The sequence below is a fragment of the Lissotriton helveticus genome, chromosome 3_1 (assembly GCF_964261635.1).
Source record: "Lissotriton helveticus chromosome 3_1, aLisHel1.1, whole genome shotgun sequence".
Classification (NCBI taxonomy): Eukaryota; Metazoa; Chordata; class Amphibia; order Caudata; family Salamandridae; genus Lissotriton; species Lissotriton helveticus.
In genome coordinates this window covers 467,272,629-467,295,838 of record NC_136061.1, presented here as the reverse complement: position 1 = coordinate 467,295,838, position 23,210 = coordinate 467,272,629, and the positions used below count along the sequence as shown (strand labels likewise).

Genomic DNA, 23,210 nt, shown 5'->3' with positions numbered 1-23,210 from the left:
GGCACAAAGATTTAATCCATTGTACTTTTGCATCACCACATTACATATAGCTAGTTTGGGGCATCACCTCTCATCAGCCAGGCTAGCTTGAATCCAGTGGCGCAGTGAACACAGGCCCATGTCTGGGCATACCTTTCCCACTGAGGGCAACAAAAGCCAAAGTAACAAATGATGGACGGAATGCTGACCAATGCAAACATTCATCCCCAGACACAAGGATCTAAGTTTAATCCATCATTCTTTTGCTCACCACGCCACCGCAGTTTGGACCCAGTCTTATGCAACTCTGGGGCATATGTATCAACCGTTTTTTAGTCGCAAACGCTGTGATTCACAAAAAAGCAGCGTTTGTGACTAATAATTCGGAAAATGCGATGTATGAGTAAAATCGCATCGCAAAATTAAGGAATCACAAAATTTTCGATTCCTTAATTTTGCGTCAGTAGTATTTGATGGCGCTGTTTGCTTATCGCTGAATGCATCCTCACATTCGTTTTTTAACTTGGGGGTTCATTTTTTACTCAGAAAATAGCCTCAAATGCCCCGTCCACACCACCTTGGAACTCCTTGGAATTTGGCAGAATTTCTATGTAATTCCATGTGATTTAGTTGAATCAAACCCAGTGAATTCCACCCAGCGCTAATTTAACTTCCAGGCCCTGCATGCGCTTTCTACACCATATACAAGGTACTTACAGGCAAATTGAATGTCCAAATCAGGAATAAGCCAATTTGGGCAAGCTTAAAATGGAAGCACAGTCACTATACTCTTGGGTAGTAGGGTGTAAAGTGCACATAGTTCTAAAACTAGGAAAAATTGTCCAGATAAAATCCAAAAATCCCATTTATATCCTGAAAGCCCTGTAACTCAGGGACATTTTTCGGTCGAGCCTATAGCATCAGCGAGCATGCGCTGCTCACTTTGCGAGGCATGCAGTATTCAGTATGGAGTGGAGGCTCCGTGGGAGCTCTGCCCTCTCTCCACCCATGTTTTTCATTGGCATGTGCCTTTGTCATTCTTAAATGCTGCCTTCTGATTGGTTTTAGGCTTGTTAGTCCCTCTTTATGATGGCCATGTCATCATTTGTATCCTTCCATGTCTACTGGCTCCTTTACTTCGAGTGTTGCACAGTATGCTTTATTTAGATTGTGAGCACTATTTTCTTCCCTTGCCTCCCGTAGTCCGTGCCTTCTCCGCATGGTAGAGATCAGCATCCCAGGTCCTTGGACGAAAACCTTGCAGGTATGAGAGCCATCATTTTATGTTTCTTTTACAAACATCACACATCTCCACAGACCTACTGTGACCAATCACACCAGTTTGTACAGCACCGAGAATACATGTTCAATGCTGTGCTACCCGCCCCTCTGTAACACCATGAGTCAAAAACATTCAGTCCACTGTAATGTAAGCAATAATTATTATGTAATGCCAATTGTTTGCCACAATTGTGTATTTAGCAGTAGAAGGTAGTTTCCTTTCTGGGTGTAACTAGTTTCACTTCCTAATTTGCTGCACACGCTGTATGATCAATAGGGTACCCAGTTGTAGGTGTGGCATGAAGGCGTGTTCACTTTGATCAGCCAAATGCTCTCTGTCACTACCATGTTTGTGCCCCACATGCGCACATGCTGTTGTGTAGTACATATTAAGACAGACCTCTTTGGTTTGCCTCTGTTGTTGCTTTCTTGGGGGTGCCAATGCAGTCCAATGGCATTTGTGCAGTCGCCAAGCATACGGTGGAAGGGGCTTGGGGGGGAAGACTGCTTCCATGCAGCCCAACCTTTTATCTGGTGAGCCAGCGGGGGATGTGTGGGGAACTTTGTGTAAATTGATGTCTTGCAATCCAGAAATGGGGCTGGATAAGGCACCAAGACAGGGAACAATACAGCACTGCATCTGTTAAACTGGGGTAGCTGGAGCCGTGTTAGGAGTTTGTGTTCCTGTCCATGAACAAGGACAAGCATTTTACTAGTTGCGTCCCCTAAATTTTTGATCAGACAAAACCCGCCCCCTGCTTTAACTGTCCCTACTCTCAAAACCTGTATTATCTGTAAACAAAGTTCTCTTAACCTGCACAGTGTAACACCGACGCCCAGAAGATGCATTGTTGCTTATACTGGGATTTGTGAAACCTAAACAAATTGCTGTTTCTTACAGCACTCACAACACTCTGACCATGGTGTAGAACCCATGTTTTTTCAGACAACTCAATCTCTAGGGCGCGGACATGGCTGGCTTGTCTTACAATGCTCTGTCCAGGGGCCAAACAGCCAGATATCTCTTACAACACAACTTCAGTTGGTGAAACCCCTTGATTTTCACCAACTGCATATGTTTTTGATTTTTCAAGGGGTCGTGTCTCATCTTACAAGCTTTGGTGTTTATTTTTATCATTTCGAAAGCTTGGATTTCAGAACAATGGATACTCTTTGAGATAGAACTACATTCATACTCTTTACCTTGTCTGGTGGTACATGTGACATCAGTGGGCAGATTGGACTTTGCGCATTCTCTATAAAACAGTGCGACAAGCACTATAACAATCTCTTGCCATTTAAAACGAAGCATTACTCATAGCCTGTTTTGAATCCTTTTTTGGAGACTTCCAGCTACTCGCCTCACCATTTTATTCTTGTCTCAATAGCCAGTGAGTCCAAAGTGTCTGAAATGTGATAGGCTGTAAATAATCTACCTCCAACCCTTATCTGGTGAGCGCTGCAAGGGTGGGGGCATTAAAGATAAGTGCTAATTTCTTGTACCTCTTCGCACTATCCACTGGTCCACCTCGATCCCCTCATCTAGGTGCCCCTCCTACTTATCCCTCTCTCTCACTCATACCATTGCTTACACCTCAGTCTCTCTCTTTCTCTCTATCTCTCCCACACTCCTCACTCTGTCCTTCTGCCTCGCACTGCTCTCTTTCTCCCTCTCTGTCATCTGACTCATGTTGCCCTTTTCCTCACTCTGTCCTTTTGCCTCATGCTGCTCTTTTTCTAATTCTAGTCATTTTGCCTCATGCTGCTCTTTTCCTCACTCGACATCCTTGTGCCTCATGCTGCTCTTCTCCTCACACTCCTTCCGAATGCCTCACACTGCGCTTTACCTTTCGGTATAGCGTCTGCACCTTTCTTTTGTTCAGTGGAACACCAGTGCTGCACCACCTCAGCAAAGCACCATCTCAGCATCAACACAACAGCACCTCCACATCAGTGGGCCACCACCAGTGCAGGCCCAGCTCAGCAAAAGTACAGCCCCACCTCAGCAACAGCGCAGCCCCACCTAAGCACCAGCACAACACTACCTCTCCATCTGTGCTGCATCACCACAGGACTGCACCAACTCAGGATCCTCCAGGCACTACCTAAGCAGCAGTGCAGCACCACCACCTAAGCACCAGCACACCACCACCTGAGCATCACAGCACCACCTCAGTCTGTCCTTTGAATCTGGCACATGTTAATTCTTCTCTAGTGTCCGCCCGTTGCTCGTATTGTGATTCAGGTACTATTTCCCAACCTCCACTCTCATGTTGTCTTCTTGGTTCTATATAAGGTAACAAAAATGCTTATAACACTTTTTTACTATAACTTTTCAACATGCTGCACAGCAGCCACAATGCTCTACAATATAGCTTAAAGACATTAGCGAAGCCTATAGCTCTGGATAAACACTTATAAGGTCCCATTATTCTGGATAAATCCCAGAACGGGTTCCGTGCGGGCCACAGCACCGAGACCGCGCTCTTGGTTGTGGTGGAACACATTAGGAAGATGCTGGACCAGGGTCAGACGGCGGCACTGATCCTATTGGATCTAAGTGCCGCCTTTGATACGGTTTCCCATCAGATCCTTTTGCACCGTCTCATGGAGGCTGTAGTCGGAGAGAAGGCACTTGAGTGGTTCCGATCCTTTCTTTCGGATCGAACCTTCAAAGTCTCTACACCTCCGTTCGTCTCGGCCTCTTGCTCCATTCATCAGGGTGTCCCGCAGGGATCGGCCCTTAGTCCTACCCTTTTCAATTTATATGTTCAGCCTTTGGCGGAGGTAGCCCATAGTTTTGGTCTCACCATGGTGTCTTACGCCGACGACACGCAGTTGGCGGTGGCACTTAATGGTGATTCCAATATGGATGCCCCTACCTTTCAGTCAGCCCTCAAAGCTGTGGCAGGCTGGATGGCGAACAATCGACTACAACTTAATGCCTCTAAGACCGAGGTCATTATTTTTGGTAGGGAAGGTGGACTCTGGGGAGATCAATGGTGGCCATCTGAATTGGGCCTCGTTCCCACCCCCGTTGCTGAAGTCAGAAATCTCGGGGTGTGGCTCGATGACAAACTTTCTTTCTCCTCCCATACCAAACGTGTAGCCGGTACTTGTTTTGGTGCTCTGCATTGCCTCCGACCCATCTTCAAGTTTTTTGATGCGGACACCAGACAGATTATAGTCCAAGCTCTGGTTCTTACCAGATTGGACTATGCCAGCTCTCTGTTTTTGGGTGTGAACCAAGCAGAACTGGCCCGCCTTTAGAGGGTGCAAAATGTGGCGGTCAGGATGCTTGTCGGCCTTCCGAAGTTTGTCTCTGCCCGTCGCACTATTCAAAATCTACACTGGCTGCCTGTTGGGCAAAGAATTAAGTTTAAAGCTCTGTGCTTAACTTTTAAAATTCTTAAATCTGCCTCTCCTCCTATTTTATCGCAGACTATCCAACACTATGTTCCGTCCAGAACCCTCCGATCCTTAGGCTCAAATCTCGCCATTGTGCCCCGTTTTAAAAGAGCTAAAATGGGCGGTCGCTCTTTTTCAGTGTTGGCGGCTATTCTTTGGAATTCTCTACCCATCACTCTCCGTGCCATTCCTGATCTGCTCCCTTTTAGGAAGGCATTAAAAACCTTCCTATTTTCCTCAGTTTAATTTCATCTGCTCCCCTACACCTTTGCTGTGTTGTGTTTATCATCTCTAGAAAGCGCCGGGACGCCTCTTGGCTGCGGCATCTGAGCGCTATATAAATTAAAATAACATAACATAACATATGCGAAACCTTTTGGCTATGCCAATGCTTGTTACTAGAGTAAATCTCTGAACATTTCCAAAGTAGTAAAGAGCCAGGTTAGCAGTTTCTGAACGTCCACAAATGTTCGACTTTGTGGGTATTTACACTTACAGTGCTAACCAACACGTGCATGGGAGTCATTGCTATACATTTCTACACCCTTGAAGCAGCGAAGTTCGCAGTATTAAAACCATTTACGCCTGTCAAGAATCCTTCATTATATCCTGTCAGGTTTAAAAACAGGCATGTTTTGGTCCTAAGTGTAGGTTTATGAACTAAAATACCTTTGCAATCGAGCCCATGGTATGCAAGTTGCAATTACAGTAAAGTTTCGCCGTTTCTATCAAAACGGGTCTGGTTTCCTCTACCAGCACAATACTTGTTCAGTTTTAATGCTGTTTCGTTCCGTAGTCTATTTTGCTTCAGAAAACGTGAACAGACTGCACCATAACAGCAAAATCAATTTCCTGCATGCACAGTAATACCACCTCATTTCATTTCCACTCTATCTCAATCGCTCCACTAATAATATTTGAGACCCCTCTGGGTCACTCAATTTTCAGAACAAGAACGTGAAAGGCTACAATTGTATAAATAAATGCACACAGAGGAATCGTTTCCATGATACATCTGCACATTTATATTTTGTCAGCGCATGTCAACCAAACTGCAATGGGTAATTTTGAGTTTACATTTCCTGTGCTATCAACTATGTTGTTTCGTTAATGAAAAGTCCGTTTTGAGTAACACAACCTGCCACATGTAATATAGCATAATTAATTGCAGAACGGTGCCATACATTGTTTACCTCCACTGAAGACCATAGTATGATTTTGTCGCGTCCAGCCCAGTGATGTTATACACCTTCATCCAAGTTGCAGCCACACTGATTGACAAAGAGTATAGCATGATTTTAGGCAGGCAATTTGAATAGCCAAGAACATGTGCCAGATTTCCCCACATTGAATTACAGATACCAGGGCCCGGAGTTGGGCCCTGAGAAATTAGGACTTACAGGGTAATTGGTGAATCAGGCTTTGATATCCCAGGGAATTCCTCATTTACCATCGGACATTCACATGGAGGTTTCGGCTATTTTCATCCCTCGAAATATCCGTGTGAAAGTAAAAAAATAATCCTCATGGGGATGGTAACTGGTGTTACGGATTTTAAGACACCACTCGTAATGAGACCTTTCTTTCATTTAATTTAATCCACCCATTTGTTCGGTTTAACCATGAGTGAAGGAATAGGAAGAGGGAGCCAGAGGATGGGCAATGCTGAAACTGAAGGAAGTGTGGCATGAGAACCAAATCAAACTTCTCTTAATATAGGTGATGAGGAAGAGAAGGACAATGAGAAATTTCCTAGTTATCACAAAGGAAAGTTTCAATTCTATTAAGGACGCGGAGGCGAGGATTTTGCTAGTCCTTTCTCCATTTTATTGGACAGCAAGTTAAAAGTAAGAAAAGAAAAACATTAAAACCATGGACTACCCTAACCAACATGGCAGCGGTAGTCATGGTAGCACATCAACCAATAAGAGTCCATCAAGCAGCATATAGGGATTCCCAGCCGGTAGTCCTTCCTCTTTCTTGGGTGCTGCGGCAGGAAAGAAGTCATCAATCCACTAGTCCGCTTTCTGATCGGAGCCTAGGGAAGAGAAACAATAATAATATCTTGTCCAGAACAATGTTGAACGAAGTCAAAAACATTGCAATGGCGTAAATAAAACAATTTGCAGAATAAGAAAAAACATAATTGAACAGTAATCCAATATGTACATTAAGACATAGGAAAAAAGATACTTCCCTCAGACGAAGAAAAGATCATCAGAATCCAGTCTTGGGAGGGAAGGCTCGATAAAGCCTGGGTTGGAAAATCCTCGCCTCCGCGTCCTTAATAGAATTGAAACTTTCCTTTGTGATAACTAGGAAATTTCTCATTCTATGTCAGGAAAAGGAGGCGAGGATTTTGCTTGTTCAAAGCTTACTCACCACCAGGGATGCAGCCTCATGGATTGGTTTAAAGTAGAACTTTTTAAAAGTTGAATCTGAAGACCAATCCGCTGCATTCATAATATCTTCCAAACATCCCCCTACCTGTACAGCCTTGGAAGCCATTGCACCTCTAGTGGAATGAGCCCCAAAGTCAGTGATATTAATTCCAGCTTCGGACATAATCCACCTGACCCATCTGGCAATGGTGGGAGAGGAAACTGCTTTAAAAGGTTTTTTAACCACAATAAGCAATTGTCTCTCGCCCGGAGGGCGGAATTCAAGAGTAACATCCTCATAAGTTTTGAGGCAACGAACAACACAGAGCTTTGGAGAATCTGGGAAGGCTGGATAAGAAACTGACCTGGTATTACACTTAGTTCTTCTTGAAACTGTAAATGTAACACCTTCCGGGGTAAAGACCCTGGCCGAAATGTCCAGAGCACGAACATCCGAAGCTCGTTTACAAGAAATCAGGCAGAGAAGAATCGCCAATTTAGCAGAAAGTTCCTTACGCGAAAGGTATTGATTATCCTGCCTGGAGATAAGGAAATTCAAAACCACATTAACATCCCATAACCCAGAATAACGGGGTTCTGGGGGACGCGAAAGGCGAATACCCTTGAGGAGTTTACAAATCCAAGGATGCTCACCCACCGGAGAGCCATCAACAAGAGCATGACCAGCAGAAATTGCTGACCTGAAAGAATTAATGGTGCTGTATGCCAATTTCTTTTGGAAAAGTTCAGCGAGGAAGTTAATCACATCAGTGACAGAGGAGCCCATGGGATCCAGGTGTTTTGCCACACACCAACAAACCCATCTGTTCCACGCTGATCTATAACGCTTAGTGGTGTTGGGGGTCCAGGCTCCCCGAATGAGGAGCTCAGCATCTCCTTCTTGATCTTGGAGATCTTTTGAGAAGGAAGATGAAGCGTTGCATCCGTAGTTATGATCAGAAATCCAAGGAAAGTCATTTCCTGATGAGGAATTAAATCCGACTTCTGGGCATTGATGATGAAGCCCAGTGATTGAAGAAGGGAAATTGTAACCTGAAGGTGGTGAAGAAGGAGGTCTTTGGACTGATTCATTAAAAGAATGTCGTCCAGGTAAATTATTAGGCGAATCCCCAAGGTACGGAGATGTTCTACCACCGGGCGCAGGAGTTTGGTAAAGCACCAAGATGCTAAGGAAAGACCAAAGGGGAGCGTACGAAATTCGTAAACCTGATCCTTCCACAGAAACTGGAGGAACCGAGAATGAGGAGGATAGATTGGAACCGAAAGATAAGCATCCTTCAGATCCAAGCGAACCAACCAGTCGTTTTGCAACAGAAGGTCTCTCAAAAGATGGATGCCCTCCATCTTGAAATGTATGTAAATCAGCCATTCGTTGAAGGAGCGGAGGTTGATTACCGGTCTGAACCCCTTGTCTTTCTTCTCCACTAGAAAGATATTGCTGAGGAAACCGTTTGGGTGAAGAAAAGAGGGGCTGATGGCGCCTTTTTGCAACATAGCCCGAACTTCCAAGTCTATAAGCTCCTGCTCTGTGACTGAAAAAACTAGAGGGCGTGGACGAGAGAGCTGAACAGGGGAACCGTAAAACTCGATGTGGAACCCTTGAACGGTCTCCAGAACCCAAGAATCTGAAGTTATCAACGACCAGGCCTTGGGAAACAACGCCAACCTTCCCCCCATTCGAACCAGAGAAATGATGTGAAATCTTACCATTAAATCCTCTGGAGTTGGACTGGTAGCCACCATGTCCCTTGCCTTGGCCTCTGCCTCCTCTGGAAGGGTAAAAGGTACCCTGACGGCCATCATTCCAGCCGTTGTTTCTTCTGGATTGACCTCTATTGGGGCTTTGCTGGAATTGGCGGCAGGAAGAGCGACCCCTGCCTCTGCCGGCCCCGCCAAAAACCTTTTTGGGAAAAAACTTCTTCATAGAAGCTTGAGCTTTGTCTAGGGCTGAAAAAGTAGCAACGAACTTCCCTAACTCCTTCACAAAGGGGTCCCCAAACAAAACACCCTGCGCAATCGGGCCCGCTTCTGATGACGACAACTCTCCCAATTTTGGGTCAATCTTAAGCAACAAGGATCGTCGATGCTCCGCTGAAAGAGCACAATTGGCATTGCCAAGAAGGCACATAGCCCTTTGTGACCAACCAGCAATGTCATCAACCGAAAGAGGCATGCCTGACTCTTTAGAACGTTGGGCTAGTTCAATATATTTCGTCAGAGGACCAACAACATCCAACAATTTATCTTGACAGGCTTTCCAAGACCTATCTATACCCTTCTTAGGGTCTTTGACATACTTGGCAAAGAAGGTGCATAATTTTGGATCAATTTCAGGGGTGGGCACTCAGAACGCAGGCGTAAACGTACATCCTGAGGTAAAGGCTGTTGAAGCTTAGCAGCGACATACTCAGCAGTAGACTTCTCAGGAAACCATTCTGAAGACCTGGGTCTAAAAATAGTAGATGGGTAAAACATATCGGGAGGCACAAGTTCACCCTCTGAACAACCAGAAACACTAGGTTTTGGGCGCCAAGACCTGCTCACATCCGAAAAATCCTCTGAGGAAGCATCCTCATCCTCATCTACATAATCGTCCTCCTCATCATCTCCCTCATTGGGAAACCCTTCCTCCGGGTCAAGGTCCTGGGAGGCAAAACCACCTATCTCTCCGGGTCATACCCCCGGTAGGGTGCGCTTCTTAGCGTGCGCGCACTCTTACGAAAGACTACAGTTAATTTGCTGAAGCCCTCCAGGTGCCCCGCGTCACGCTTCCTGGCCGTACCTGGTGGAACACAAGAAACACCACTGGGCCCTGCCCCGCTGTCCCCAAAAACACCCGAATCAGTCTTGAACACATGGGCTGACAGCTTATTAACACTGTCCTGCAGAGGTGCCAGAGCTTGAGCTATCGCAGAAGAGAGAAGCCTGTCTACCTCTGCAGGAGGGCACGAAAGTGTCAGTTGTGGCTGTTCATTTGAATTCGCCACCTCAACATGGGAAGGACCGGACTGCATTTCAGCAGAAAAACTGGTACCCATAAAACAAACACCCCAACTATATACAAGGGGAAGCCCCTCACACAGGTACCACAACAGGCTTAAAACGTTACACAAAGCCTGGAAACTTAAATGACTGACTGAAAAATAAAGAATAATTTATTTAAAATTTCAGTCACAAAATAACGTGCCGTCAATAACCACAGCGTCAGTGTGAGGGACGAGGCAGAAATAAGCAGAAGCGCAAAGCCTCAGCGCATTTCTACACAAGCGCGAAGGGCGCTGAGGAGTAAAAGCCGGTCGGCGTCAGAAGCCGACACCAAGACCGCGCATGCGCGTAGAAGAAACGCTCGGGCTAAAAGCCTACCGCGTTAAATAAACATCAATAAAACAGCCTACAACAAAGGCGAAGATAAAAACTAATTAAACAAAACTGATACAAAGCTGTCTACAATCAATTTCTAAACTGCCACGACAAAGATCAAGCTGAGGTAAAAACGGTGACTTATCTTGCCGAGGCAGCAATGGAGAAAGAGGAAGGACTAACGGCTGGGAATCCGTATATGCTGCTTGATGGACTCTTATTGGTTGATGTGCTACCATGACTACCGCTGCCATGTTGGTTAGGGTAGTCCTTGGTTTTAATGTTTTTCTTTTCTTACTTTTAACTTGCTGTCCAATAAAATGGAGAAAGGACTAGCAAAATCCTCGCCTCCGCTTCCTGAAATAGAATTCAAGTGTATTGCCCTGGAGAAACAAATGGTCTGTACCGCCCATAGACGCGGTAAATGCTTGTAAACTGAAACTTTGTTTAGGTACCTGCGCAACTGTTGTTTTCAACTTGCATGAAGCATTGGCAACGGTGTGCATAGAAAACAGCATTGGCAACTGTGTGCATAGAAACAAACACATTTTGTGGGCAGCATTCCAGTATCCAGCCAGTATGCAGCCAGCATACACCCATGAGGATCAAAGATGCAGAACAGAAGTGACCTTGCAGGTACAGTCTATTAAAGATGTGGACAACGATGGAAAGCAATGGATTACTTTAATGGGTAACTAAATGAAATACCATTTTGGTGCGGAGCAAAAGGGAGTGCCCTTGTTTTCTTTCGAAAGGAGCTTGGACAGGTACACTGTGACAGATTAGCTGTGGGGTGCAGAAAATCAAGTGACGACAGCACTGTGGGTTTCCACACTGCATAGATGCTTTTGTATTTACGTTGTGATTGGGGGTCATTTATAAAGCATATCTAGCACCCACTGTTTTTGAATGAGAGATACTGTAACCTAAAGGACAGACTAATGTTGATTTCGTCAGGTCTCCATTACTTTATTAAGTTTAAGATGCTCAAAATAGTTTCCCCATAAGCATGCACACATGAGCAGGCGCTTTCTCAATATGTTGAAGATTGTAAATTAGGGGGCCAATTTGAGGTGAAGTCACACAGTGCAGTGAAGCAAGTCACCTTGCTGTGCTGCACTGCGTGATAGAGAAAGGGCAGGAATGTGCCGTATTTAAGGCACTACAGCACTTTCCTGTGCTTTTCTCCTGCCCAAACGCCCTTTTGGTTGCCTAGGGTCAACGCAGGCACCCTTCCACAATGGTGCAATGGTGTCTAAGTTGCATGTAGGATTGTTTTTGTGCAGGAAGGGACACCTTCCGGCACAAAAACAATCCTGGGAGGCACATTCTACTTTGTATATCTGTTGAAATGCAGCACACATAGAAAGAGGAAGACATGAGGAGAAATAGAGATATTTCTCCTCATTATGCCTCCCCTGGGAAGGGTTTAAAATGTTGGTGCATTCCTAGATTTATACGTTCTTATACATCTGGGAATGTATAAAATCCATGGCAGTTGCATGGTAACACCCTTGTAATGTAAACAACGACTAAATAGAGCGTGCTGTCCTGGATCATTGCACCAGCGAGCATCCTCTCTTCACAAATGTTAATAAGGTAGATGACCACACCATCAAAACTCATCCAGTGGATTATCTAACCTTTTTTAATTCACCAACCCCCCACGTCTACACTCTCCCTAGGGCCCTCACACCCACAGCACCAACGGCAGGAACAAAAGATCTCCGGTAAAGAGCCCCTCTATGGGTGCCCATCAGGTATTGCACCGCCGGCTTGACGGGGAGAAAACCCATATGATGAAGCATGACACCTAGCTTGATGGATGTGTGAGGGTTTTAATTCCAAAGGGAGGATTCCCCTCCCTTTCCTCGTGTATTGGGGCCTTCACCCATTGATTGGTTCATCCACTCCTTTTTCACTTTTTCACCCTGGGGAACAGCGTACCCTTTGTTGTTTACACTGTATCTAAGTCTAGAATTTTGACCTGGAAGGGTTCCTCTCTAATACAAAACATATGCTAGACTCATGCAGGCACCCTTGCACTATGGTACACAGGTGAGTGTATAGCGCCCTGCTACCTGACTGAGCACGGGCACTCTTCTTCTCATGCAGTGCAACTCAGCATTTTTGGCTGCTGCTCTGTATTGCGAAAGAATTTAGTAAATCTGGGCCTAAGTGTTTTTGGTGTACCAAGGCAAGCAGCTTTAATATGTTCTACACAGTACAATGGGATGAGTTGCCAGTAGGAACTATAAAGGAGGAAGAGGAAACATGTATTTCTGCTTTATTTATATAAAAGAAGAAGCATGTGCTGAAGGCAGCCTCAGGATCAGTTTGTTATCAGTGACCCTCAGCTTGGTATCGATGTTCTAGAATGGGTTCCAACACAAAAAGAAACTGAGCTCATACATGAGAGTGGAAATACATCATCTGCTAATACCACTTTTCCTCAGTCTTTACTATTTATTTTTTTATTATTAAAATTGAAATCATTTGTATACAAAAATATCTTTCCATTATAATACAGTTTCCTATACATCAGTTTAAATCTTTTAAAACAGTTAGGACCAATTCATCTTAAATATCTTGTATAGATAAAAAACATCACATTTTAAGGCAGATCAGTAAATATCACAATAAAAAAGGCAGAAAATACATAAAAGAACGAGATCTAGGACTTTCTAGCATCCCTCCGGGTAGTTGGGACCAATTCATCTTAAATATCTTGTAAAGATAAAAAACATAATATTTTAAGGCAAATCAGTAATTGTCACAATAAAAAAGGCAGAAAATACATAAACGAACGATATCTAGGACTTTCTAGCATCCCTCCAGCTTTTAAGAGGGGCCCAGATATTCTGCCCCAGCTCCCTCATCTTCCTTCCCCTTCGGGAGTATAAGGCGACTTCGATATTATGAATGCCAAGTAGTCTGGATAACCACATCTGGAATGAGGGTGCCATATAGTCCTTCCACCGTGCGGCCAACAATATTTTTAGGACTGCAACAGCGATAAATACAAAAGCTTCTGCCTCTTTTTTCAATTTTAACTTAGAATCTAGTCCAAATACCAACAGGACCGGGGATAGGGTAACTTTAATCCCTAGCAGCCCCTCCCAAAATGTTTCCATTTCTGAAATAAGCTGTTTCAGAGCACTGCAATCATAGAACATATGGACTAGATTAGCCGGCCCCCCCAAACACCTAGGGCACCTGTCATCTTCTCTTTTGCCCCACTCAAAAAGCTTGGCTGGGGTGTAGTACAGCTTAAATAGTGTTTTGTAATGTTGTGCCCTTAGGTTTGTGGATCGGAATAAGCTGCTTGCCATCTGCAATGCTCTGTCCAAATCCACGTCCGGGTCCCCGAGTTTAACTGCCCGCGAGGCATCGACCTTTTCCATATCATCTTGCCATGTCTCGGAGAGGGCCTCATAGATCGTACCGATCCTGGTCCCCCCATCCAAGACATAATCAAGGATCTTAATTCTTCCACCTGGGTTAAGTCTGGGTCTAATGGCCATCAGTGTTTGATGTAATTGCAAGAACTTAAAGCTGTGTTTTGATTCCAATCGATATTTCAGTTGAAGTTCAGCAAAACCCATACATCCCCAATTCTGCGAGTTCCTAAAGAATCCCATTCAGACCCCCCTCCATCACAGCTACAGTATGGGAAAAGTTTGGAATTCCATAAGGGTGTGTAGTAGTTAAATTTCAAAGTACCTAAAAACTTCATAACTTCTTTCCAAACCCTCCATGCTGTATCCAATACCTTGTATCTTTTTTTGTTGTAGTATCGCCAATCAGTATTGCATAGCAGTGAACCCACAGCCTCCTTCCCCATCAGTAGTTCATAAATAGTGGGTGGGGGAATGCTACCTGGGAGCCTGTGAATATATATTGAAGTATTGCCCAGAAGTATCGCCATTTGACTAAACAGGGAAGCTAGGAGGCAGCACCTAATGTTGGGGGCACCTAGGCCACCTCTTTCCTGTGAAAGCGCAAGATATTTTAATGAGCGTCTTGTCTTTCCATACTTCCACAGGAAGTAGGTGAATGTTATCTCGATGGATTTAAGCAGGTTCTCTCCCAGCATTAGCGGGATTGACCGAAAGAGATACAGAAATCTCTGCCTCATAGTCATCTTTAGAACGTTAGTTCTGCCCATTAATGAAAGATGGATAGGATCTATCCGTTTTAACTCCGATGTAACTGAGACGATCACTGGTTCATAATTCTCTTTGACTATAGACTCCATTGACGGGCTAATTTAGACCCCCAGATAGGTTGCCGAGTCTGTATATCTACTATCCCGTTTAATGATGTTGCTCGTACATGCTATCTGGGTCTTATTTACATTAAGTAGGTAGCCTGAGCATTGGCCAAACTCTGTAGTTATTGCCTCCAGATCCAACATTGCGGCAGCGGGCTCTGGAGTTAAGACTGCCAGGTCGTCCGCATAAGCCAACAACTTGGTGTCATAGCCCCCAAATATCACTGGATTGATGCCCCTGCTTCCCAAAATCCTTCTTATTAACTGGCGAATATATAAAGCAAAGAGGATTGGGGAGCAGGGGCACCCTTGCCGGGTCCCCTGGGAAATGAGGATTTTATCTGAGGCTCCTCCCATTAGCTATATGCTTTCACACAGGTCCACATACATAGCCCATATACACTTGATTATTTTGGGGCCAAAGCCCCTCCGTTACAATATCCCCCACAAATACAGCCAGGTCACGCGGTCAAAGGCTTTTTCGGCGTTGAGAAGGATCATGGCACCGCGACCCCCCGAGGCAGCAAGGGCATCAAACATGGTGATGACGCGTCTTATATGGTCTGTTGTACCCCAACCCGGGATGAACCCATGCTGCCAAGGGGAGACCAGTCCGCCAATGACCCCTCCCAGCCTATTAGCCATGACCTTGGCATATATTTTCGTGTTTGAATTTATGAGGGATATCGGATGGTACGACCCTGGGTCTTCCCTCATTTTACCCTTTTTATGGAAGACTATGATGTTAGTTTCCTTCCAGGAATCTGGGGTAATTCCTCTCCAGACAATGCCTGTAAATAAGTCCAGTAGTACTGGGGCCAGTATTTCTTGCAGGCACTTATATACTTCGCAGGGATATTATCGGGCCCAGAGGCTTTACCGGATGGTGAGTTCTGAAGGGCCGACATGACTTCTTCTAGTTCAATATCCCTGTCTAGTATATTCCTCTCGTGAACCGAAAGTGGATGCCCTAGATCATCAAAAGCCAGACTAGCGGGATCTGCCCTGGCCTCTTCTTGATACAGATTTTGATATAACTCCTTAAACACCCGTCTGATATCTTCTGCGTCTGTATACAACTGGTTGCCCGCCTGAATTTTAGCTATGTGGTTTCTGCTGACCCCTTGCCTTATCCTCCAAGCCAATAGCTTGCCGGCTTGTTCCCCTGTCTCATACATTTTACTCTTAGAGGTCTGATAACTGTCAGCACTTCTCTGAGCATCTGCTTTGTATATTTCCGCCTTCAATGCTAGAATCTTACTTAAACTTTCACTTGTATCTCTCCCCTGCACAATGTCACTTAGATGTTGTTCTTCTCCCTGAGTCAGTTGATCCAAAAGGGATTCATGAATCTCTCGTGCTTTTTTCCTTTGAAAGGCTGTGTAACTGATGGTCTCCCCTCTTAGTGTCGCCTTAAAAGCATCCCAAACTGTGTTACGAGAGGCACTATACCTGTTTGAATCGAAATAACCCTGAGCCCAGTTTTTAAGATGGTTCACATAATCAGGGTTACCAAGTAATCTCTTCTCAAACGTCCATTTGTAGGGCGGAGAGGATAGGTTATCAATTTCATATAATAAAATCAATGGGCTGTGGTCAGAGATTATTTTAGGCAATTTACGTATGCCTATATTTCCAACCTCCGTTTGGGATATGAACACATAATCAAGCTTGGTATATTTTTTAAAGGGACACGAGAAGAAGGTTAAACCCGGGTTTTGTGGTTCATTATAACCCCAAACATCCAGCAAGTTATGAGAGTTAATTAATGCGGACACAGCTCTGAACACCTTGGGTTTACGGCCAAGATAGTTGGTGTTATTCATTCCCGTCATAAAATCTGTGGAGATATTGAAGTCCCCGCAGACTATCAATGGGTGTGGCCAGTTAAGTAGTTTCACTTCCAAGCTATCAAATATATCGGCATCATCTTGGTTTGAGCCATAGATTGTACATATGGTGATTCCTGTATTTAATTCCACTATGGCCCATCTACCCCACACATCCGACAGGGACCGTTTGCATCCTCCGAGATTACTTTTAATTAAAATGGCCACCCCCCTGATCATAGATGTTTGCTTCGAACAGCCCACGAGCTCAAAATCTTTAAGATTTAGCAAATTTTTCTTGGACCATGGCAAATGCGTTTCCTGGATACAAATAACATCTAGGCTATTCAAAGCTACAAAATGCCCCAGTTTCTGTCTTTTTAACCCATCATTCATCCTCCCAATATTCAACGTACAGAACCGAAGCTTCCTCATGATACCTTTTTTCTAAAAGCTGACCCTTCAACCTTAGAATTATAACTGCAGTACACATGATTCCAATAATTTTCTCTTTTCTGACCCCCAACCCCTCTCCTACCCCCCAAAGTGCCCAAAACCTGCATCCTACCACCCCCTACCTTGTTACCCCCCTCCCCCAACCACCCAGCCCTGTGAAAGCTACCTGCTCCTCCCTGGGAGTGCTCAGACCTGGGTCTGTGCATGTGATGAATGTGATCTTAGAAGGTAGCAGGTTCTAATGAAAGAAAACCCCCACCAAGTTCTAGACATTGTGTCCGCTGTGTAAATCTTCCAAGAAAAGGACAAACCCTACTCCAGTCCCCACCCCCCGCTTTTTCAAAACATCAAACATCAACCAACAGCTCAGATCGATGATTTTTAAAGAAAGAAAGAATACCCCCAAAACACTTTTAACCCAGGGAGTCCAGAGAGTCCCGATACTTCTTAGCCTTGATCTCCAAAGAGAAGTAACGGGTAGCCCCCTGATTAATGATTTTCAGTTGCGTGGGGTTAATCAGAAATGCCTGGATCTTTTTGTCCTGAAACGGCTTCAGCATCTGTCTGAGTCTCCAACGTCTCTCTACCGTGATGTGGCAGAAATCCGGGCTTACAAAGAAAGATATCTCCCTGCTTGTCCTCCTGGCGTCCGGTCTTGCCTTATCCGAGATGGATTGCCTCAATAGAAAATTTCAAAAAAAGACCAGGATGGCCCGTGGTTTGTCTCCTTCCTTCAACGGTAAGTGATGTTTGAAAGGGATACGGTGTGCCCTTTGTATCGCAGATGCCCAGTTCCAGTTCGATAATTCGGGGAAAGCAGAAGAAAACAGGCTGATGATATAACTCCTGACGTCAGATCCCTCCACCCCTTCCTGCACCCCGAGAACTCTAAGGTTGTTCCTTCTCTGTCGGTTCTCTGATTCCTCCAGCTTCCATTGTATGTCTTTTATCTGGGCATCATGAGCCTCCAACATTATAACTGCCCTTGCAGTTTCACTCTCAGTGCCCATTACCCTATCCTCCAGCTGTGTAACTCTTTCCCCCATATTAGAGAACGCTTTGGATAGTTTACGGACTACTTCCTGCATTTTCCGCATCCCTGCCTGGGTTTTCCTGCTGTCATGGCGCGCCTCCTCTCTGTGGGCCAATATGGCCTGATGAATTGTCTCCAGTGTGGAGGGTCCTTCGGGTTTTGTGGCAGCTGAGGATTTGTCGGCGGTTCCTGACAATGGGGTGTTAGCTGAGTAATCCAAAGAGAGATCTTTTCTCTGCCTATTCCCTTTGCCTAAGCGACATTGACCTTTTTTTGTTGTTGAAGGTAGATCCTCGTCGCTCTCTTCCAGATCCAGATCCGATTCCAAGCTGCTAGCCCCCTGTGATGTACTTAATGCATCCTCTGACCACTCTGCTTCCTCAGTCAGCGAGAAGAAGCAGTCGCTCTGTTCTTTCTCCACTTTCCCACCATCCTTCACGGCCATAGTTTCAACTTCATGCCCCATTTGACTTACAGTCTCTTAATGTATTGTAGGGGGCATGACAAGCTCCTTTGATGCATTACTAATGAATGGCTCTCCTTTTCCCATCAGAGAGTTACCATTTAGATTAGGGGACAAAGTACCTGTGGATGACTATTTGATTTCCATAGATTGACCCTGCAATAACTCCTGTTAGTGAGCCCTCTTTTTTCCAATATTCAAAGAGACGAGTGATGCGTTGTTTCAGGGCTCCCGCCAACATCAGCCCGGTCCCCCACTTCTGCCCCAACCGCTTCACCAGGATTCCCCTCAAGCCGATTCCCGGGGACAGTACTCACTGTGATCGATGCATCTTTATTCTGATGTAACAGCTCCACCACCGAGGGTCCTACTGGTTTCAGCCTGCTGTTGCCTGCAGTTGTACCTCCCTTCCCTCTCCTCGATTCTGTCGGGTGTTGTTTGGGCAGCTGTCCCGGGGAGTTGTTGGTCCTATCATGACGTTCTCGTTGGTGGTTGGAATTGCCTCGCTCTGCGCTTTTCTAGCAGCAGCCGCCGCTGCTGCTTTTGTTGGGACGTTCACCGCGATTTTCAGAGCCATTGTGAAGGCGCTGGTGAGCTGAAGCAGTAGGCGCTGCAGGTACACTGAAACGCAGCGCCGAACTAGGAGAGACGTTCCGAGACAGTATGAATGCCTGCCGCCTGTCGCCGAACAGCATCTAAAGCGGGGGGTGAGTACAGCATCCGAAGCCAATCTAAATGGGGAGCGGGTTTCGGAGCGGGGGAGAAAGCGATACTGCTCTCACACCAGGCACATTTCGATCCGGGCCGCTACCCTATAGCTCTGCTAGCGTCCACTAGATGGGCGCCATCTTGCTCCTGCCATGAAGTGTTTCTATGGTAACAGACACCCCTCAGTCTTTACTATTTATGCTGAACAAATGCATCATATGATTTGCTGGGAAAATGATGTTGAAGAATGCAGAGGGGTTGTTCCTGGCGTAGTTAAATTAGACTCTAGAAGACTCAGGAACAAACTTAGTAGTAATGGTTGGAGGCAGGGTGGACTGTGATACTTTTAATTAGCATTGGTTGCAATTTGTCACGGCTAAGTTTCAAGATAACGTAAGTCGGAAGGAAATTGATATTGATGTTGTATTGATACTATAGTCAAATCAGATTTAAAGTGTGAATTTGAAAACCACTTTCTAACATTTGAAAACCTCTTTCCAAATGAAAAACCATAGAATAAAACACATTATTTTGATATAATTCCCTGCTTATCTCTATGTTCAAATGAACAGTCTTTATTCATTCTTACCTCAAACAACTGAAATCCTTGCTGTGTTATTCTTTCATAGGAAATCGATAGGATGCAGCAATGAAGAATAGAAGCAAAATCTGTAGTGTGAGGCCAAATGCTGCAAAATTCAGATAGTAAATTGTTGCAGAAAAATATTAGAATCTGTTTAATGTCATGTTAAACATTTTTTACTACAGAATGTATAGAAACCTGAATAGGACTTCTATCCTTCCTGTAACAACCCATAACTTGCAAACAATATACAGACATTTCTTCTCTCCGCCCGTCACTGTTAATTTTAGAAAATCAGATTTGAAGAAGTAAAAGCCACCCTTTTTGTTTAAACTACAGCTGTAATGATGTTCCACGATCTACCTTTCTCTTTGATTACTGACTCTGGCAGTATACATTTTGACTTCTGAAATCAACTTTAATAAGGTATAAGAGTTGAGCAGCTATGTCATTTCTTTATTACAGGCACAGCTCAACTGTAATAGGCAAACAACAGACGGCCTGTATATAGGATTTACAGACTCCTGTCTCATATCATGTTATAATTCATAAGGTCTTGGGCCAATTCATATGTACGAAAAGATCTGTATAAGCTGCAGGTTCTGGGGCTATTTTAAGAGAATTAGTATCCATGACTTAATCTGCACTTATTGCCCCATTCTAGTTTTGCGTTCTGCTGTGAGTGGCTGATTTGAACAGCTTTGCCAGGAACGAATTCGGTTTCCATTGCAGCCCTGTACATTTTGTAGAAAGATCTATCATGTTAAATAATGGTGCACTGCATTAATTTAGCCTCTTCTTTGGACTTACATTTTGGAGGAGTGTTTGTTTCACAAAATTCTTAATATTCAATTTTTCTAATTATTTTGTTTCTTCTTTAAAATATATAACGGCTTATATCTAAATAATCTTAATTTTACTTTAAAGAAAAAATGTCTGAAGGCACTTGAGAAGAATATTAAAGAAACTGGAGGTAACATCTACAGAGGCTTGAAGTAGGCCCCACACAAAATAAAAAGTGACCCCCATTAGTCAACTAAATCGCTAAAAAATTACTTATCCTTGCAAATCGGGGAACTTTTAAACTCACACTGTATAAGTGTTTCAGAAGGAATGGAAGATGTCAAGGTTTAAAGCTTGCAATAAGCAATGTTTGTTATAATATCAGGGAAATCAACAGTAAAAACTGGGCCAGCAGACCGTAAAACAGGCCCACAAACAGCCCCGAAACTCTCCCACACACTGAGCTGTTAGACCAGTCCATCGGGTACTACCGGATCTCTCTACGGGACAGTAGGACCCTGCATGCAAAAAAATACATAATTCAAGGAGACCCAAAGTCTCCTCGAAATAGAACATCAGATACACTGCAACCTAACATTATATAAAAAAACCTCCCCCAAAAATCATACTGGCTCACAATCACAAACTAATAATTACCAAAAAAAGAAACAAGTATATGCAAAACAGAATTGCAAACACAGTGAATGAAACTGACAAAAATCATAGAAAGTATCCTCACTGAAGGAAATAAAAAAAATGCAAAAACCTGCAAAAAACCAACTTCAGAAACTTGTTTTATCCTATAGCTCTTTAACAACGAAGTAACATTCACTTTACAAAGGGTTAACATTTTGCTAAAGTCAAGAATTCTTATTATCCCAGCTATTTTTAAAAATAGACTTTTTCTTTCACCATCTGTACCTACACGCCTTCTTCTCTCATCCTTCAAGTAAAAAGTTAGATTGTACTGAATATATCCAGTCACACAGTTGTTGTGTTCATAGCACTCAGTGTGGGGCCTTGAACGTACTGCTCTAAATTCCATCATATTGGTTGAAATAGTGTTTCTAGAATTGTTGCAGATAAACACACTCAAAATCTTCATGTCAAAATCTCATATTTAGAAAGAAAATTCTGAATACATCTCTAACCTTTCGACCTAATCTCTCACCTGTCTGTCCTGGTCTTCTAAGGCTTTGATCCCCATTAAATTCTCGGTGACCTCCAGACTTACATGGGTCAATCTCTCCTCTAAAATGTCAATACAATGAGCTAATTCGGCCAGTTTGCCCCCTAGTGCATGTTAAACCCCTTATGTCTCTTTCCGGAGTCGTTCCAAAACCTCAAATCTCTGAATGATATCTGGCTAGAGAGACCAAATAAGGTTTGCTAACAGGGGCTTTCGGTCTCAGGAGGCCCTGTAACCTCGGCAATTCCCGGGGAGACCCTCTCGGATGACTGGCTAGATGGAGTCAGATGGGGTCGCAAATTACAACTCAACAAATCTAAGGGTGGAGGCGCAGACAGAACTTGGTATCTGGTTGTCTCAATCGGGGACTTTGCATACCTGCACCCTCTCCCATAAAGAATAACAGGACAAGCTGTCCAGGTTCCCCCCACCCCCTCCTCAAGCGACGAAATATCCCATAACTGTACCTGCTCCTTAGCATGTTGGAGATAGTAATGGAAGCCCGCTGCACCTACACCTCAATCGCCCGTTCCCTGCTGAAAACAGGTGAAAGGGAGAACACTTTTGATTCTGCAACTACTCCTGAACCTCCATCGCATCTGCTATGCATGAGCATTGGGCGCTGCAGGCCAAGGAGGACAGTGAGTCTGAGCTGATGTTGGCTGTGCTGTCAGACAACCCCTGGAGGGAAACCCATGCTGGAGTGGCTCTGTCACGGTGTACTAAAAATGCGGCACGTCTCCAATGGAGGAGTGAGGAGGCAGACTGGGGCATCTGGTAAGTGCCTGTAGAGAACCACCCGGCTGCTACTGTCCAATGTGTTAAGAATGCATCCTGGGGGCTGGGCTAGGCCGAGGGCTTAAATAAAGGTTTTTCTGCTGTCGGAGGAAAAGCGCGTCACACCTGTATACCAAGTGTCTCGTGTGTTATTTAGTCCGTGTGATTAGGCCGGCCCACTGCCAGCCAATAGGCCCCGTCTTTACACAGGTGATGAGGCGGGCCACATGGTGTGCAGTGGTTGTCCATACTTCTCAATTGCCTGTCTGTGTATGACCCTGGCTGCTTGCTCTGTAAAGCATTGTGCATGCTACGCACCATCTTCTGTGGTGCCTGGCAGCAGGAAGTGAGGTCTACCTGAGGCATGCAGTGCACACGGCAGGTTCCATGTGGTGCGCAGAGTGACCAGCCACCTCACCTGTTCCCGCATGAAGACATGGTTGCTGCCACACCCCATGCTCCCCATCCTAGACGTTGAGATGACTTGTGGAGGATCCAGAAACAACACAGTGTCTGTGTTGTACAGGGAAGCTAGCAGCTAGCGCACAGGAGTGCAGGAAGTATGTGTGGCAGAGAGCCAGGTCTATGCAACCTTGAGCAGCGATGCTCCTTGCACAGCTGCACTGCTCGTACCCCCATCCCAGTCAGAGGCGTAGCTAGAGCTTGTGGCGCCCAGGGCTATCCTT

General features: G+C 44.7%; 1 protein-coding gene across 7 annotated transcripts in view; it reads right to left on the bottom strand.

Annotated features, from left to right (window-relative positions):
• The window catches only part of LOC144822619 (uncharacterized), a 502,963-nt gene that overhangs the window by 132,975 nt on the left and 346,778 nt on the right, over positions 1-23,210 (bottom strand). For 5 of the 7 annotated variants that reach the window (XR_013608648.1, XR_013608647.1, XM_078680353.1 and 2 more), the window contains 2 exons: positions 19,782-19,881; positions 6,493-6,706 (listed from right to left, as the gene is read on the bottom strand). Coding sequence is in view for 5 of the 7 variants with exons in the window: in XM_078680353.1 (XP_078536479.1) it covers positions 6,551-6,706; positions 19,782-19,881 (256 nt within the window). In the remaining 2 variants the exon portion in view is untranslated. Of the gene's footprint in view, positions 1-6,492; positions 6,707-19,781; positions 19,882-23,210 lie in introns of those variants that run through there. The other 2 variants (XM_078680356.1, XM_078680354.1) reach the window with 1 other exon arrangement.